At 39.0% G+C, this 19,021-nt stretch overlaps 1 protein-coding gene across 1 annotated transcript in view; it reads left to right on the forward strand.

Annotated features, from left to right (window-relative positions):
• Nucleotides 1-6,472: 6,472 nt before the first annotated feature.
• The window catches only part of KCND2 (potassium voltage-gated channel subfamily D member 2), a 549,283-nt gene continuing 536,734 nt past the window's right edge, over nucleotides 6,473-19,021 (forward strand). The window contains exon 1 of the mRNA XM_068973099.1: nucleotides 6,473-7,587. Within this exon, the coding sequence (XP_068829200.1) occupies nucleotides 6,473-7,587 (1,115 nt within the window). The remainder of the gene's footprint in view (nucleotides 7,588-19,021) is intronic.

Genomic DNA, 19,021 nt, shown 5'->3' on the forward strand with positions numbered 1-19,021 from the left:
TGGTGCTAATGGTAAAGAACCTGCCTGCCAATGCAGGAGACTTAAGAAACGGGTTTGATCCTGGGTCTGGAAGATCCCCCGGAGAACGGCACAGCAACCCACTGTAGTATTCATGCCTGGAGAATCCCATGGACCGGGGAGCCTGCTGGGCTATAGTTCATGGAGTGGCAAAGACTCAGACATGACAGAAGCAACTTAGCATGCATGTAATTGACTCAAATGTCCTCCAGTAGGTGAATGTTTAATCAGAGTGTGACACTAGTCAGCAATAAAAAGGAATGAGTTATTGATACATGAAGCAACCTGGATGGATCTCAACATAAGGGGACTGGGTGAAAAAAGAATCTCTAAAGTTTACATATTTCATGATTTCCTTCATAGAGGGTAAAACTGTATGGACCTAACAGAAGCAGAAGGTATTAAGAAGAGGTGGCAAGAACACAGAGAAGAACTATACAAAAAAGATCTTAATGACCCAGATAACCATGATGGCATGATCACTCACCTAGAGCCAGATATCTTGGGGTGTGAAATCAAGTTGGCCTTAGAAGCATCACTATGAACAAAGCTAGTGGAGGTGATGGAATTCCAGTTGAGCTATTTCAAATCCTAAAAGATGATGCTGTGAAAGTGCTGCACTCCATATGGCAGCAAATTCGGAAAACTCAGCAGTGGCCACAGGACTAGAAAAGATATTTTCATCCCAATCCCAAAGAAAGGCAATGCCAAAGAATGTTTAAACTACTGCACAATTGCACTCATCTCACACACTAATAAAGTAATGCTCAAAATTCTCCAAGCTAGGCTTCAACAGTATGTAAACTTTGAACTTCCAGATGTACAAGCTGAATTTAGAAAAGAGATCATAAAAAAAAAAAAGAGAATTCCAGAAAAACATCTACTTCTGCTTCATTGATTATGCTAAAGCCTTCGACTGTGTAGCTCAAAACAAACTTTGGAAAATTCTTAAAGAGATGGGAATAACAGACCATCCTACCTGCTTCCTGCAAAATCTGTATGCAGGTCAAAAGCAACATATAGAACTGGACGTGAACAACGGACTAGTTCCAAATTTGAATGTCACCCTGCTTATTTAACTTACATGCAGAGTACATCATGTGAAATGCCAGGCTTGATGAAGCACAATATTATTAGGAGAAATATCAATAGCCTCAGATATGCAGATGACACCACCTTTGTGGCAGAAAGTGAAGATGAACTACAGAGCTTCTTGATGTAGGTGAAAGAGGAGAGTGAAAAAGCTGGTTTGAAACTCAACATTCAAAAAACTAAGATCATGGCATCTGGTCCCATCACTTTACAGCAAATAGATGGGGATACAATGGAATGAGTGAAAGATTTTATTTTCTTGGACTCCAAAATCACTGCAGACAGTGACTGCAGCCATAAAATTAAAAGACAACATGCTTCTTGGAAGAAAAGCTAAGACAAACCCAGATAGCATATTAAAAAGCAGAGATGTTACATTGCCGACAAAGTCCATCTAGTCAAAGCTATACTTTTCAAGTAGTCATGAATGAATGTGAGAGTTGGACCATAAAGAAGGCTGACTGATGAAGAATTGATGCTTTTGAACTGTGGTGTTGGAGAAGACTCTTGAGAGTCCCTTGGACTGCAAGGAGATCCAACCAGTCCATTCTAAAGGAGATCAGCCCTGGGTGTTCTTTGGAAGGAATGATGCTCAAGCTGAAACTTCATTACTTTGGCCACCTCATGAGAAGGGTTGACTCATTGGAAAAGACTCTGATGCTGGGAGGGATTGGGGACAGGAGGAGAAGGGGACGACAGAGGATGAGATGGCTGGATGGCATCACCGACTCGATGGACATGAGTTTGAGTGTACTCCAGGAGATGGTGATGGACAGGGAGGCCTGGCGTGCTGCGATTCATGGGGTCACAAAGAGTTGGACACGACTGTGCGACTGAAGTATAAACACATAAAAATGAGTGTATGTAAAGCTGATGAAATCTTTATAAAGTCCATGAATCCTATCAATGTCAACTTCCTGGTTGTGAAATTGTACTATAATATGCAAAAGGTCACTTTGGGGAGAAACTATGTAATAGATATAAGGGAAACCTATCATTTCTTACAGCTGCATAAAAATCTATAATTATTTCAAAATAGTTTTACAAAATCAGTCAAGGAGCAGTATAGGGATAGAATGGTAATGAGGGTGGAATACACAAGGGTCATTGGATGAGTGTGTGTGTTTTTAGGAGGGAAGTACTGAAAAACAAGACATGAACTATGATGCCTGTCGGGTTTCTTTCTTGGACTTTACTCACCCAAGGAGAGAAAACAGGAGTAGCTGACTCAAGAAGAAAAGTGATGAATTCAATTTTGATTTCGCTGAGCTTATTTTCTGTCAGCCAAGCACAGTATGTAAAATGTAATACAAGAAGGAAAAACAGGAATTTCTGGAGAAGAGAAAAATATACAGTCTTTTGCTGGAATTTTTTATGTATATTCTTCAGATAGCATTTCAAAACATGAATGAATATTAAAATATCAGTAACCTGTATATCATGACAGGGGAATTTTTGACCTCAGATGCAAGAGTAAATATATAAAAGTATCTGTGGGGATCTCAAAAGATAGCTGAATAAAATGAATTGCATATCCATTATGCAATAAAATTAAAAGGAACTGAGTTACCCACTATATGCGCCAAGTTCTCCATCGACGTTCAGAAGTATTATTCTGCTTATTCCTCATGACAGGCCTCAAAAGTTGTTTTGTTATCTATATTTTCTAAGCAGAGAAGTTAAGTCATTTGCCAAATGAAACAAAGCCAATGAGTTACTTCTCAGGCTAGAATTTGAATCTAGATGTGTTTGACTTCTAAGCCCATAACTATCCACTATCTTAAGAAGCTTGTAGAGAGTGAGGGAGAGTAGATCATAAAACCTTAAAACTTGCAGTTGTGTTTAGTTGCCCAATAGTGTACTTCTCTTTGCGACCCCATGACTGTAGTCCACCAGAATCCTCTGTCCATGGGACTTCTCCAGGCAAGAAAACTGGAGAGGGTTGCCATGCCCTCCTCCTGGGGATCTTCCCAGCCCAGGGATCGAACCCAGGTCTCCCGCATTGCAGGAGGAAAATTGCAGACTCCATATAATGGCTTACTTAGGGGTTTCATTGGGTTAAACATATACATTTAGATTTGTAAGTTCAGTTTCCTACAGGGAAGTTTTAAAGGTTTTATTTAGGTCACTTGCCTCATCTCTAAAGGATGGCATGCTAGTTTGGCATCAATTGATTATTCATGATTACCCAGTCTCTGGATGTACCTGGCATGTCTGGCTTGGAAAGGGGTTAATTTTTGTACTAATCACTAAGTAGTCCTAACAACAACAGACCATTCTTTTGATTATTTTCCAGTTAGCAGGTCAGATGATTGTTGTTTTCAGGTGTGCAGGCTATATAAACTCCTTAACTAAGGCAAACAATAACAGCAGAGGTCTTCAGTTCTGTATTCACAAATTTACATGCTATGTTAGCTCCGACTTCATTAACTACTAACTAGGGATACCCTAAGCCTCTACAGCAGTAAACAAGAAAACAAAACAAAACAATCTTTGCGTCTCTACAGAAAACCCTGTGCACTGCAAGGTTTGTTTTTCTTCTTCTCTGGTGATTTTCTATACATTGTGTTGTTTAGTTCACGACTTTTCTTTGAGGTATTCTATTTCAAAATTTCAAGATTGAGACATCATGCCTAAGATCTCCAGGGCTTGAAAGTTGATTCAATTTAAGACTATACATCACAGTCCAATTTACTTATTTTGCAAATCAAGAACAGTCAAACCAAATCTTGAAAAGGTAATTTTCAGGCAGAAATTGGGTGTCTCTCCTTAATCAACATGTATGAAGCTTCACTGTTTCCAAACACTTTTATTATTGTTATTACTCAGTAATCTAGCTTTAATTTTAAAAGGCATTTCAACGGAAACTCTCCACATTCCATCCCATATCCATCAAAATGCAGGCGCAGACGTGAGTAGTATATCCCCTAGAAATACTAAAAAGGTGGGTGGTGGGTGGATTTGAGGATATCAACGTGATCTGATGCTCTGTTGGGTCAGTTCATTTTGATTCTTCCACCTTTTCTAAAGCGTCCAAACCTGAGGTGTGGGTTTAACTTCTCGCCATTCACGCCACCTAGTGGTTATAAATGTTATATGTTTGGTTTTAAGGAAGATGCCTAAATGACTTGGGGGGCGGGGTACACGAAAAACGCAACGCTTGGCCGCGACAATTTCCTAGTCTCTCACATCACCTACCCCATCACAGGGACAGCTTTAACTACTTTAACCATTTCAGATCTGTGCGCAGAAAGGCGCAGAGAGAATGAAGGGGACGCAGACTCAGGGAGACGCACGTCCTTTGACGCTGACATTTAGAAAAGGGTTCTAAATCCTTCCTGTCATTTGCAAAGGACGGGAAAAGGAGTTGTGGCGAGACCTGGACCGAGGTGACTGTCTGACTTTTCAGCAAGTTGGACAGATGACATATTAACTCCTGCAACGTTAACGTCTGGCGTGAACAAATAAAGAGAAAGAGGGGGAAAGCACTTAAAAATTCCGCCGCGGGGCTTTGCAGGTCTTGCTACCCAGTAGCCCTCAGAAGACAGCCAATTCCTGCGCGTTCCGCTCTGCTCACTCTCCTTCCCGGCTTCTCTCTCTCTCTTTTTTTTCCCACGCTCGCTCGCCTTGAACCGGGACCCAGGCAGGCAGAAGCAAGGCGTCGGTCCCCTTGCTCCTCTCCTCCACCAAACCACCGCAGCCGAGCGCGTGAAGCTTCCCTTTGTTCAACGAGGCTCCGCTCTCCTCCCCAGCAGATCCACCTGGACGCTCTCCCTCGGTGACATTTTTGCGCCGGGGCTGGTGGGTGGCTGGGGTGGAGCGAGAGGAGCCCGAGGGGGCGGGGGCGGAGAAAGGTCAAGCCGAGGGAAAGGCAGGAGACGCCTTTCATAACCTGCGTGGCGGGGCGGGCGCGCGGTTATTTATTTATTTTCTCCTTATTTATTGATCGCACTAGCAGAGCGGCGCGGGGAGCCCGGGGGAGATGCCGGACCACCCACTGGCGGGGAAGCAGCGAGCCGCCCTCCCGCGCCCCCGCGCTACCGAGCGCCCCTTGCCTCCGCGCTCCGGCGTTTGCCCGCGCCGGCCCCGGCCCCGACGCGCCGCCGCCGCCGCCCGCCCGGCCGCCCCGCAGCCCCGCCGCCCCGCCGCCCCGCACCGCGCCGCTCCGGCCCCGGCCACCGCCGCGGCGCAGTAAGTTGGCAGCAGCGAGTCCCCTCCGTTCTTGCCTCCCCCGCACCTTTTGAACTTGTTGCTGCTGCTCGGCTCGCCTGCGCCTGGCTTTTGGAAGGTGAAAAGGAGGAGGGAGGCACGGAGGGATGGGGGAAGGGGAAGAAGAGCTCGCTTGAGCTTTATTTATGCTCCCATCGGCGCGTCGGCTTAGGCTGCTCGCGAGCTGCTTTCTCGGGAGCCCTTTCCGGGTGCACGACGAGGAGAAAGTCTCTATGCAACTCAGCCCCGGCGCGCACTTTGCCAGGTATGTACCGCGGAAGAAGCGCGTTCCGCGCGGAAGCAGATGCTGCTGCCGCGGCAGCGGCGGCGCCTGCCAGCTCCCGGGCGCTGTAACTGTCACACTGTACCTGAGCTGAACTTGAAAAGAGAGTGAAGGGGAGATTGGGCGAGCGCTTTCGGCAGAATCCGGGGGGTGCTCGTAGACGCGGGGAAGGAGGATCTATATTAACGCCCCCCCGCAGCCCGGCCCACCGCCCAGCACCTCCGTCTCTGCAAATATACGGCCGGAGGAGTCGAGGCGGCAACCGGACTCCCCAAGAGACGTGGGGGCAGCGGCTGTGACCGCATCTTGGAGGCTACTACAACAGGTCGCCTTTTTGAGACTCCTTTGGCGGGAAGGGCCACTTGGAAAAGGGAAGGTTTGAAAGAGCTGAAAGGGAGGGTGGAAGGGTTCCCTGATTCTTCAACAGAATACCACTCAATGACTGTCCTTGTCTCTATCCTACACAACACATACTGACCCCACGTTATCCAGACTGTGTTGGGGAAGAAATCAGAGACACCTGTTTGAAATCAACTGCAGCATCCAAAGTCACCTGTGTACTTATTTGTTCCAGGGCTGGCCCAGTCCAATTGCTGGAAAGAGGTTTGGTTAGGTTCTGTTGGGCGTGATTGTTAGGACATTGTATTTCCCCCTTCCTGTTACTCCAAAAATATTACCTGTCTTTGAGGGAACTTGCCCTTCTGCGAACTCTGACTTCCATCAGGAGCCCTCCCTTGAATAAGGCTGATACCTCTGGACCACGTGTCTCAGTAGTGTTTTCTTTGACGGGCGGAAGTGGGTGATTGTGGCTACATTGAGGGACCCACTGTAGAGACTTGATTGCCCTTCCGGCCTCCGCTTGATAGAACCATGGCGGCGGGGGTAGCAGCGTGGCTGCCCTTTGCAAGGGCAGCGGCCATCGGGTGGATGCCTGTGGCCTCGGGGCCCATGCCAGCTCCCCCGAGGCAGGAGAGGAAAAGGACTCAAGATGCTCTCATTGTGCTGAACGTGAGTGGCACTCGTTTCCAGACATGGCAGGACACCCTGGAACGTTACCCGGATACTCTGCTGGGTAGTTCAGAGAGGGACTTTTTCTACCATCCGGAGACTCAGCAGTATTTTTTTGACCGTGACCCAGACATCTTTCGCCACATCCTGAATTTCTACCGCACTGGGAAGCTCCACTATCCTCGCCATGAGTGCATCTCCGCTTATGATGAAGAATTGGCCTTCTTTGGCCTCATCCCAGAAATTATTGGAGACTGCTGTTACGAGGAGTACAAGGATCGCCGGCGAGAGAACGCGGAGCGTCTCCAGGACGATGCTGACACGGACAACACCGGGGAGAGTGCGCTGCCCACCATGACCGCTCGTCAGAGGGTCTGGCGGGCCTTTGAGAACCCCCACACCAGCACCATGGCCCTGGTGTTCTACTATGTTACCGGGTTCTTCATTGCCGTCTCAGTCATCGCTAATGTGGTAGAAACAGTGCCATGTGGGTCCAGCCCGGGTCACATTAAAGAACTGCCCTGTGGGGAGCGGTACGCCGTGGCCTTCTTTTGCTTGGATACAGCCTGTGTCATGATCTTCACAGTGGAGTACTTGCTTCGCCTGGCGGCAGCTCCTAGCCGTTACCGCTTTGTGCGCAGCGTCATGAGTATCATCGACGTGGTGGCCATCCTACCATATTACATTGGGCTGGTGATGACAGACAATGAGGATGTCAGTGGAGCCTTTGTCACACTCCGCGTCTTCCGGGTCTTCCGGATCTTTAAGTTTTCCCGCCACTCTCAAGGCCTGCGCATCCTGGGGTACACGCTGAAAAGCTGTGCCTCAGAGTTGGGCTTCTTGCTCTTCTCGCTCACCATGGCTATCATCATCTTTGCCACAGTCATGTTCTACGCTGAGAAGGGGTCCTCGGCCAGCAAGTTCACCAGCATCCCTGCTGCTTTCTGGTACACCATTGTCACCATGACAACGCTAGGGTAGGTGCCATCAAGGGAAATGGGATGGAGGTTAAATATGTGATTGTTGTGCAGATACTAAGTTTATATACTTATTCAGAGCAAATAATCTTGCTCTTTCTTAAATGGTTTTAGGAAAATATTCTTTAAATGGTTTTGAAGAACTCTTTTGATCTATGAAATGAGTATGATACAGTGATTGAAGTATTTAGGGAATTGCTGGCCAGTGTTGAATATTAATACCTGAAAGTGATAATACATAAAGTTTAGAATTCTTGAACAAAAAGATCATTGATATTATATGTATGAACACATAAAAATACAGTGAAAAGCACAAAATTTGTGTCCAAGTATAGGTATGAAAATACAAACTATGTATTGAAATGCCTAGAAAGTGCTTTGGTGCATTGAAATGAAAAGTTTCCATGTATATATAAAGTATTATTTTCATATGAATACTTTGGCATACACTTTCCCACTAAGAAATATAATTCTCATTTTACAACATTTTAAAACATAGATTATAGATATTATCAAAGGATTTTGTGATACATATGCACATATCCATCTATATGCATTTTCATCATGGCTGATAAGTTATGCAGTGTTTTAGAATATCAGAACTGAAACTGATCAACTCAACAAAATGCAGTGGAATGATATTTGCAACATATTTTAGGATTTTAAGTTCATAGTTTCAAATAAAGAAGCAAATGACGTATCCACACATTTTTAAAGAAACTGCAGATCCCTTCAGGCAATGGGCCCATGCCCACATAGGGGGCAAAGCAGTAGCTGATGAGATTGATGGTCACCAAGGTCTGGTTGTATAAGGGAATTAAGGGAATTTAGCATCATGATTTCCTGCTAGAATTCTTCTCTTCATTATTTTATTTGGCATTAATGGTGCTTTGCAACCAAAGAGACATATTCTGAATTAATTTGTTCTTTAAAATAAAATTTAAGCTAGAATTAAGATTTTTAGATGACTGAAGAAAGATATGACATTATTACTCATGTTAATTAAACTGCAGAAAAGTAGCAGCATTTATATGTTAGAGACTATGGTAAAATAAAATGATAAGATCCTTTAACTTTTATGAGTTCTTAGATAAGCCAGGCAGTGATGTTAGTGTCATTTTTTCTTCAGCTCTATGCTGCTTTTCTTGCATAATTAATCAGTTCAATAAGGATTTGGTAATGGCTGTAAGAAAAAAAGTTATTCCCAAGGCTGCTTTTTAAATTTCATGTTTCAGCCTAATTTAATTGCCTTCTTTAAATGACAGTGTGGTTAAAGTCAACTTGATTTTATTAGACATATTGTATTGAACAGAATTTCTCATGTTGTTCTATAGCTAACTAATGGAATATTTTAGATGTGAAGAATTTTTGGCTAAGTTATTATGGTAAAGTAAAATATAGTGACTTATGGTTTTGATTTAGTCTCACATATTTTTGAAGACCTACTGGTGGATTTGTAAAAATGAATCAGTGAAAATTCTATATCCAGTTGTTTGTATTTTCCTTTTATCTTGTTGGTAATTTTGGGACACATTTTGAAGAAGATGCAGAATACCTTAGCACTGTAGGTGCTTAGTTCTAACCCAGAGGTTTGTTGTGTTTATGTCATTTGAAGTCTTTATTAAGGGCAGTTGGATAGTGTAAATTACTAGAAGAACTTCAGATGAGAAGTACACATGAATAAAAAGAGGACTCTATGTTAAGAGGAAATGAAAGAAGAAGTATTAAAAAGAAATATATTTTAAAAAATTAGGTATCTCTGGCAGTGTTTTTCATGAACTATCAGTAAGTCATTTTAATACTAAATGCCCTCTACCTGTTTGAATATAGGCGTTATTATAATGAATGTTGATGAGGTGCTAATTTCATCTGGCTGGAAAGTTCTAGTCCAGATATGAAAAGTTAGTATTATTTTAAAGTTTCTTTTCTGAAATGACTTTCAAATTTTTACTTTATTTTGAAATTTATTTTTGTTTTCAGGAAAAGATAAGGAAATGTTAACCATTAATGACAATTTTTGTTATATAAATAAACTGCTCAGAAAACTACTTTTTGAAATGATTTGAGAAATTAAATCATAACACCTGAGTAAAATCATGAAATTGTTTCAGTTTACAGGTTCTTTATGTTACTACATAAGAAAAGTTAAATAAACACACTTTCTCAGAACTTGGAAGCAAAAGGGAAGTCACTTTTTAGATTTAAGTTCCACTATAGTTGAAAATTTTAATTTTCAGGAAATTAAGGCATTAATGATCCTGATGAAATATAGCACTCTAATTTTTAAGATGTAGAAATGTTGATGCAATCAAGATACAGTCCATTTATTGGAAAACATATGAACATTTAACAAAGCATAGGAAATGGCAACCCACTCCAGTGTTCTTGCCTGGAGAATCCCAGGGACGGGGGAGCCTGGTGGGCTGCCGTCTATGGGGTTGCACAGAGTCGGACACGACTGAAGCGACTTAGCAGCAGCATGCTTTATAATATAGCAAAGTTTCCTCAAAAAATGTCTTGTTTTTCATCAAAATAGATTTATAGTGTATTATACTTTCCTGAAGAAATAGATTAAAAAAAAACCCTGCCTTTTTGGTGTCTTAACTTTGGTTGCATTGTGACTCAACAGCTTTGTTTAAGAGTAGAAAATATTCAACAAAGCCATTACTTGAATTTATTTTTTACTCTGTAGTCTTGTGTGATGAACTATAAGATTCAAACTTTTTGGAAAATATGCTAGTTGAAGGTAAAATCAATTTGTGTATAATAGATGACCAGAAATTTCCCATTACAGTGTATGAGCTCTTTTACGTGGCTATTATTTTTAATGGAGCTAATGTTCATCAATTAATGATAATAGAAGTGGAAATGAAATCTTAAACAGTGGTTTTCAAAAGTTCAGTTCATACAAACATTATATACATGAGAAGAAAGAGCCAAGAATTTGTAATTCGGGACTGGCAAAATTATCTGTTACCCTCTCAGGTCATTTTAGGCAATATTCAGGTGGTTTTTTGGTCTGAAGAAATGAGTGAGGTTTACTATTGTGTGTTCAGCTAATCATTTTAATCCTGAAATAGCAAATATCTGATCATTCTATATTTTATTCATGCTCATTATATAAGTAGTTAATTAATTTGCCAGTAAAATTAATACTTTATAATTTTAAGCCTACCCACTTCCTATTAAGTTGGAAATATCAAAAGTACAGTTTTCAAAATGAATGAAAGAATGTCAGAAAAGTTTAAAAAAACAAAAACAAAAACAAAAAAAACCACAATGTTTAACTCGAATGGCCCTGTATGTCTCTTCCTCCATTCCATGGAGGAATTCCAAGCTCTTTCTGAGCATACTTTTTGACCTACCTGGGGCCTTGATGACTTCTTGACTCTCCTGCCTCCCTCTTTTTCTGTAACGTAATCTCTAGTTACTACCCTAAACTGCTTTGGGCAAGTAGGAACCTAGAACTCCTCTCTTGTCTTAATGACCTCTGGACAGTAACTTACCATTTTTGTTTTTCAGGGATGGAACGTCTCCTGCTTTGGTAGGTAGATTCTTTACCACTGCACCACCTGAAAAACCACATGCATAAATATTGCTAAGTGAAGGTTACTCAGTCATGTCTGACTATTTGCAACCCCATGGACTATAGCCTGCCAGGCTCCTTTGTCCATAGGATTCTGCAGGCAAGAATACTGGAGTGGGTTGCCATTTCCTTCTCCAGGGGATTTTCCCAAACCAGGGCTTGAACCCAGGTCTCCTGCCTTGCAGGCAGATTCTTTGCCATCTGAGCCACCAGGAGAGCTCATAATGTGTTAATCAAATATGTCTTTACAAGATGCAGGGGAGGGTACCAAAATTTATATCTTTTGGTGAAGAGCTGTGCTGTGAGTAACATCCATTTTTACTTTGGCATACTACAACACATTTTCACAAAGTTCTTTATAGATCATGTTACTTGAGAATTGAAAATGAATTTATAAAGAAATGTAGAAAATGTGATATATATTCCTCTTTTAGCATTATGGGCAACCAAATATTAAGTGTGTACATTTTGTCCTAGTCACCATTTGAATTAGAGGTAATATTTGACATGAGATATATATTTTTAAAAAGTGTGTATTTACCCATCTTTCTACATATTTTCTATGAGCATTGTCTTGGTTGTTAGACACAGGTATGTCAGGAAGAGATGATATATATATTCTGGGTGCAGCATCCTAGAAAAGGGATCATTTTCTAATTTTCAGTGGGTCTGATATGATATTCTTTTTTCTTTTCAGGATTTCTTTTTAAAGTACAGATAGACTTGATCTTATACATATTTTATTTGTGTAGTCACTTCATTTAATTCTGACGTCATGCACTTTGTTTTTGTGTAAACTTTCCTCCCAATTTTACTCATCTTTGAAGATGAATGAATGAAGTTCAAATCTCTTATTCCCTAATTTCTGAATTATTGGTGGAAGGAAACTCTAATGTTATCTATTTAAAATCCATCATTTTACACATACAAGATTTTTTTTTCCTGCTCATAATTACACAGTTAATATTAGTGATACTTTCTGAAATTTCATTTTTTACTCTTTTTATTCTCTTAAGACTTAAAACATTATCTAGGAATGTGCAATAATAATTATCTGGGGGTTACCGCTGATATTCAGAGACAAGAAAGGAATAAATTTGTTCTTTACTGCATTATTTTAATGCATTTCTCTCCTAGTGCTACTCTCTATGACTCACGTTTTCCACATCTCTCAGTATCACTGCTAACTCTGCATTCATTCATACAGTAGTAGAATTCATCATGAGGTGCCCAATTGACACAACACAAGCATGTATTCTCATCTGGTGAACTGTTAGACCATTTGGGGAAAACCTACTTAATGGTGAAACTGTACCTGGCCTGATGGATAAGAAAGTGAATCAGTTATTTTGCCTGAGTTATCTAAAAAAGAGCTGGCCTGTGGATTGTTAAACACTGTACAATTTAACTTCTCTTTCACTGAAAGAAGGGGAATGGTGAAAAGAACTTCCCTGAAAAGGAAGTATTGTTCTTCTGAGCTGTAAGAATAATTTTGCTCTTTTTTCCCCCTACTCTCCATATGTCTTATATTGTTTTCTGAGCATGGATATATATACATATATATATATATATACATATATATATATATATATATATATATATATATATATACATATATATATATATATATAGGCATTGTTTTCCCACTAACTTCAGCAGCTACATTTGATGGTGTGGGATATGGTCTGGTATTGGAGAGAAACTCAGGGTGAAATGCCATCTCTACATGTCTGTGTACATCTGCCTTTCTCCTTGTGTTAGTAGATTCCATTGGAATTTTTTGTCCTTTAGTTTTGTCCTTTGAGAGATAACTTTTACACTGGTCTTCTCCTTGAAGTCTTCTCAGCCTCTCAAACTTACATCATCTGTAGTTGAAATTACACTTGACAGTAGTAAGTGCTATTTTTTTGGATATAATTTATGGTTTTACGCCTTGCCCACCTAACTACATTGAAAGGCTTTTGAGGTTTGGGTCTATACCTTTTGGAGACTTGTTACCTGTTTACTCTGTTGGTGATCATGCTATGAGAGGATGTGTGGACACCATGGAGAGCTCCTTAGCCATAACTCATACCATTGCTGCATTATCAAGAGTCCACTAATCTAATCTTATGCTTTATTCCATGTTAAAAAAAAAACAAACTCAAAATTTGTTATTTGAACACTTTGTCTTTGGATGTACTACAATCCATCCTTTTTATTTTTCTCTTTTAACTAAGGAGGGCTGTAAGTCATTCTTCTCTGCAAAGTTAGAGTTAAAGGCTGTCAATAGCTATTTCCTTAATCAGTTTGCTTTCTAGTGAAAGCTGGGTAAATTGCAGGTGGCTCTGGGAAGCATATGGAGAAATGTTATAATGTAAGTGAATCTGTGCAGAGATGTACTGTCTTCTCTTTCAGGCTCAGTCTCTTTCTAAAGATGAGTAACTCAAGGGGCACATGGGTCAGAAAGATACCTGGATGACAGATACTTAGTCACTAGAAAGCTATTCTCTGTCTTGGTAAACACAAACTGGACTTTTTCCCTTTATTTAGATTCACTCATAACATGGAATTGTTTAAAAACAGAGGACTATTGTCTGTAAATGACATGTGAGATAAATATATTCTCTATTCAGGAAGAAGTTCTCATTCTAAGTGATTAAAAGGTGGGTTTACAGAATGTAAATATACGTGTAGATACTTATTCTGGCACGGTACAATCAATTTTGCGCTGAAAAGTTTGACAGATCTGTTATGTAAAGAAGATCCTAATCATAAAAGTGTGGGGAGAGTAGAGAGTGAGTTATCAGAAGTTAATGATGAGAAAAACATAACAGAAAAGAGTAGGATGACAGTTGAAATAATGTCAAATAGAATGGGAAAGTTTTGTTCTAAAAGTAAAAGGTCTTGTCCCTTTTGTTCTTACGTGGGCCTCATTCTTCCATCTTTCTTACTTTCTTCACATTAAAGAACACCAGGAACAGTGCTTTTGGAAACTCAAAGTCTTACCAGTTATTTATGCTTTCAGGAGATAAAAATGTGACTCATAGGGTTCAATTACATTTAATAGACTTCTGTTGATCACTTGCTACCTGTCAATGACCACAGCAATAAGCATAATAGCCAACTTTCAGACCTTAGGATCTGTGTATTCTAGTAGGAGAAGCAGAAAGTGAATACAAATATATAATATAGTTCCAGGCAGTGGTGGGTGCTATAAAGAAAATAAGGGTAGGAAGTATGCTATTGTGGATAGGGTATAGTAAAAGCCTTTCCAAGGGTGATGATGGCTTTTTGAAGGGATGAAGAGGGTCCTCTGAATATCTGGATGAAGAGTTTAGAAGAGAGAAAAGAAGTACCAAGACTGCAAGGCAGGAGGAATCTTGGTGTGTTCCCCCTAAGGCTGTAATTGAAGCAAAGCGAGGGAGGATCTTAGTAACAAATACTATCTGAAAGGTAGTTGGGATGACATGACGTAGGACATCATGGACCATAGTAAAGACTTTTTGGGTTTCATTTGAGACAATCAGGAGACATTGGGCTTCCCAGGTGGTGCTAGCGGTAAAGAACCCACCTTCCCGTTTAGGAGACATAAGCAATGCAAGTTCTATCCCTCGGTTAGAAAGATCCCCTAGAGAAGGACATGGCACCCCACTCCAGTACTCTTGCCTGGAGAATCCCCATGGACAGAGGATCCTGGTGGGCTACAGTCCATAGGGCCGTGATGAGTTGGACACAGCTGAAACAACTTAGCACCCACTCATGAGGAGACATTAGAGAGTTGTGAGCAGGGTAGGAATGGGATATGGTTTCTGTATTAAAATGAGCCTAAGCCCTGAAACATTTAAAATCTTAAAATACTTATTTTAACATTAATTTCTTTCCCATGTATAAATTCTCATTCTTTGCTAGATTCATTATACTTACCTTAACTTAAAATTTATATCCAATTATTCATGAGATTTTCCAGAAAAATGGAGTACTTTATGAGTGCATGATTAAATTCTTCCTAGCTGACAAAAATAAATCTAGTTCAAATGAAAAACTGAAATTCCACATTTTAGCTGAAAAGACAAAACTGGTTCTCAATAGAAATGGAACAATCTGGGAAATGACTGAGGATAATTCTTTATTTTGAATATAGATTTGCAGACTTAGAGTTGTCCATGCTAATGTTAGTGTTTAAGAATATCACCTACACTTTGGATTCTATTTAAAGATTTTCATTTTTTTTCAGTCTTGTATAGGTACCAACCTCAAATACATATATCATCTTCAGGTGTTTTGTTATTTTTGTGAGTTTGAAAGTAAAAATGGTTTACATGTCTTGAAATCTGTGAAAATTGCCAGAGGATATGTATTTTTAACCCAAGTTAAATTGGGACCAGCTTGTAGCAAATGTATAATGAGAACAGAGGCATTGCTTTGTTAAGAAACACTGTGTTAGAGAGTAAAACATAATTATGAATGGATAATTGGAGAGAACTTGGGTTTGGAAGAACGAGAATTGGATTAACAGCATAAAGGTATCTATTTATCTATCCATCTATTTTTCTATCTCCCCAATAAGCAACTTGTGAAAATACTTCCTGTATCTAAGGGAATTCAGTGTGTCATCTCACGTGGACATGTTCTTTTCATTAAAACATCTGCCCTCCAAATAGTTCTGCATCCTACCAAGTTCTATCCAAGAGGTTTGATTCCTGGTGGAACAAACTAGGACTCATGGGGGTATCACAAAGGAAAAAGTCCTGGTATTTACTTTCCTTTGCCTGTGGCAAAGGTGGAAATGACAATCACACTCTCGTTATTACTATCTTTTTTATATTTTTAATGGAGAACTGGTTTCCTTTCACTGTGCTGCATAAATTAAGCTTTCTAAACCTATATCAATATTAATGCATTTTAGAGAAAAATTCTTATGCATATTATTTTGGATAACACTTTGGGACTTATGAAAATGTTTCCAGTTCTTACCAAATGTGGTGTTTTGGAAATGAAAAATAAGCATATGTATTTGTATTCTTAAATTAGATGGACCTAGTCATTCACATTAGACATTTTGTTAGGTCAGAAAAGAATGTGCTTATGGATTCTCCCTAATGTCTAATTTTCTGCTTTCGTAAAAAGGTATTAAAATCATGGAATTTCGAGGTACAAGGCTCTTTAGAATTCATCTTGTAGATAATTCCTAATTTCCTTGAAGAAAATAGGAAAAATAGAACTACTTAGTGGAAGAACATAAGCTAGATTTCTGGGGAAACTATTGAGGTCTAGTGCTCTTTAGAGTGCAGTACACTGGAAGTCTTTTATCCTCCATATTTCTTTCTCTTTAACAGAAATATTGCAAACAAAATCAGGTAGTATATACGCAGACTTAAAAAAGCCTTAGATGATTATGGCATTTCATTGTAATATAAATAAAACTTAAGTTACTTTCAATGACCTCATTATTATATATATGTATGTATATGTTATATGTATATATCATAGTCCTCCATTAGATTATGAATTATTTATGTAATAATACATATGAAATATATGTTTGTATCTATATATGAATGAAGGGACTATGAATTGGTAACACAGATAAACAAATTCATGTAATAAGTCTCATTTTATCATTCTTATCTTGGTAATTTGCTAAATTACCAATTTGCTAATCTGTTAAATCTTATTGAAATTAAAAAGAATTCATTATTGAAGTTTCAACTTTGACTTTAGACAGTAATCTAAAGAGACGATTTTGTAGTTTTTAACATCAACAATTTTGAAAGCAGGCTATGAAATCAGTGTTAAATAATTTGTTTGACCTGTTTTGGTCTAAAGAGCAGGAATTTAAAATTTGAAATATCAAATTCATTTACATTTTGCTCCAAAAATATTAAGGTATGTTTTATTCATTAAATGAAAATACATATTAAGATTCAAATTAAATAATACCTTGAAATGTTTTTCAGTTCAGCATTATATATCATATTTTGAGGTGATGTTCTCAAGCTTATTTAAATAGTACATTTCTATTCTGAAAATCATACTAAAAATTGTGGTTTTTTCCCTAGAATTATTAAGGGGACAACAACTCCTTTAATTTCATCAAATTTTTGACAATTCATATTCTAGAAATTTAGTTAGTAAGCAGATACTTGTAACACTTTACAGAAAATCTTCAAGATGAAGCTAAATTGATAAATTATAACCAAGGATCTTACATTTCAATAGGATATATTGAAGAAAGCTAAATGTTTGATACAAATAGCTTAAAGAACTAGTCTAAGATGCAGTGCTTTTATTCTGCTTTAGGTACACAGAATTTAACTAGTTATTACCCTTTTGCATGACACACTTCTGTGATTCATCCATCATGGTCCTTCTTATTATTTTATTTAATAACTTTTAATAGTGTAATATGCACAGGTGAACATACCACCAAACAAAAGCTATTTCATTGGTATTTACCTAAATCTAATCATAAGCATCTCTTCTCTCCATTTTGTCCTATTGTCTTTCTGTGCTATAGGTAGTCATCATTTGAAATTATCATTCTGAAAGCTGGAGATTTTATTGACTTTATAAAAGAATATCCTGCTGTGTGCAGTCTTTTTGGTTCTTTCATGCAGTATTTTGTTGCTTAGGTTCATCCATGTTGTTGCCATGCATTATAATTCATTTTTGGCTGCTATATAATATTTTATTCCATTGTGTGATTATACTACAGTTTATTCAACCACTCTGTTGATGACATTCAGTTTGATTGAGTTTTTCAGAAGAGTGCTCATTTGCAAATTGTTGACATTTACAGTTATCTCTCCTGTGTATATAACTTGGAGTGAAATTGGTAGGTTTCAGGCATGAATGTACAACGTTGAGGGATAAATCCAGATTTTCCAAAGTTGCTGCATTGATTGGTACTTCCACTAGCAAAGAGTAAACAAACAATGTAAATAAGTAAAATTTCCAAAAAGATGATTTCTATGAGGCAGTGGGACCCAGTGAGGAGAGGAAGATATTGGCTAAAATGAAGACATTAAGAATGTTTTTTCAATTGATACTGCTGCTTTTACCTTGATCTTTTTAAGATGAGTAATGATTATAATTGTAGCAATCATAACTTGCATTTTATTCAACTCCATGACATGTGGTTGAATTCTTATTTTTTCAATCTAAGAAGGTTTACTCTACATATTACATTCATATTTTCATAATGTAAAATATTAATTTCTATGTGTTTGAACTCAAGACCAACCATATCCAAGTCAATAATATTAAAAACATCAAACCTGAAAATATCTGACTAGGCTTTGGTTTACTTATCCTTGTGAAATTAAAAATGAGGGTTGAAGTTGATATTCAATGGATTCTTCTGATGTTTCATAGTATTTTAAAAAATGTTACATATAACTTTTTTACAAATATGTACTGCTAAGAAAGTCAGAGAAGGCAATGGCAACCCACTCCAGTACTCTTGCCTGGAAAATCCCATGGACGAAGGAGCCTGGTGGGCTGTAGTCCATGGGGTCGCTAAGAGTCGGTCATGACTGAGTGACTTCACTTTCACTTTTCACTTTCATGCATTGGAGAAGGAAATGGCAACCCACTCCAGTGTTCTTGCCTGGAGAATCCCAGGGTCGGCGGAGCCTGGTGGGCTGCTGTCTATGGGGCTGCACAGAGTTGGACACGACTGAAGCGACTTAGCAGCAGCAGCAGCACTGCTAAGAAAGTAGTCAAATCCTCTCTATTCACATTTTCCAATTTATCAGAACTTTGCTGTAGTTAGAAAAAATATGCTAATTTCAAGGCTTCTCAGACATTCAGAAGGGGATACATCATTGTGAAATAGGATATAAGAATAAATGTCAAGAGGAAATT

The sequence above is a fragment of the Capricornis sumatraensis genome, chromosome 5, assembly GCF_032405125.1.
Source record: "Capricornis sumatraensis isolate serow.1 chromosome 5, serow.2, whole genome shotgun sequence".
Lineage (NCBI taxonomy): Eukaryota > Metazoa > Chordata > Mammalia > Artiodactyla > Bovidae > Capricornis > Capricornis sumatraensis.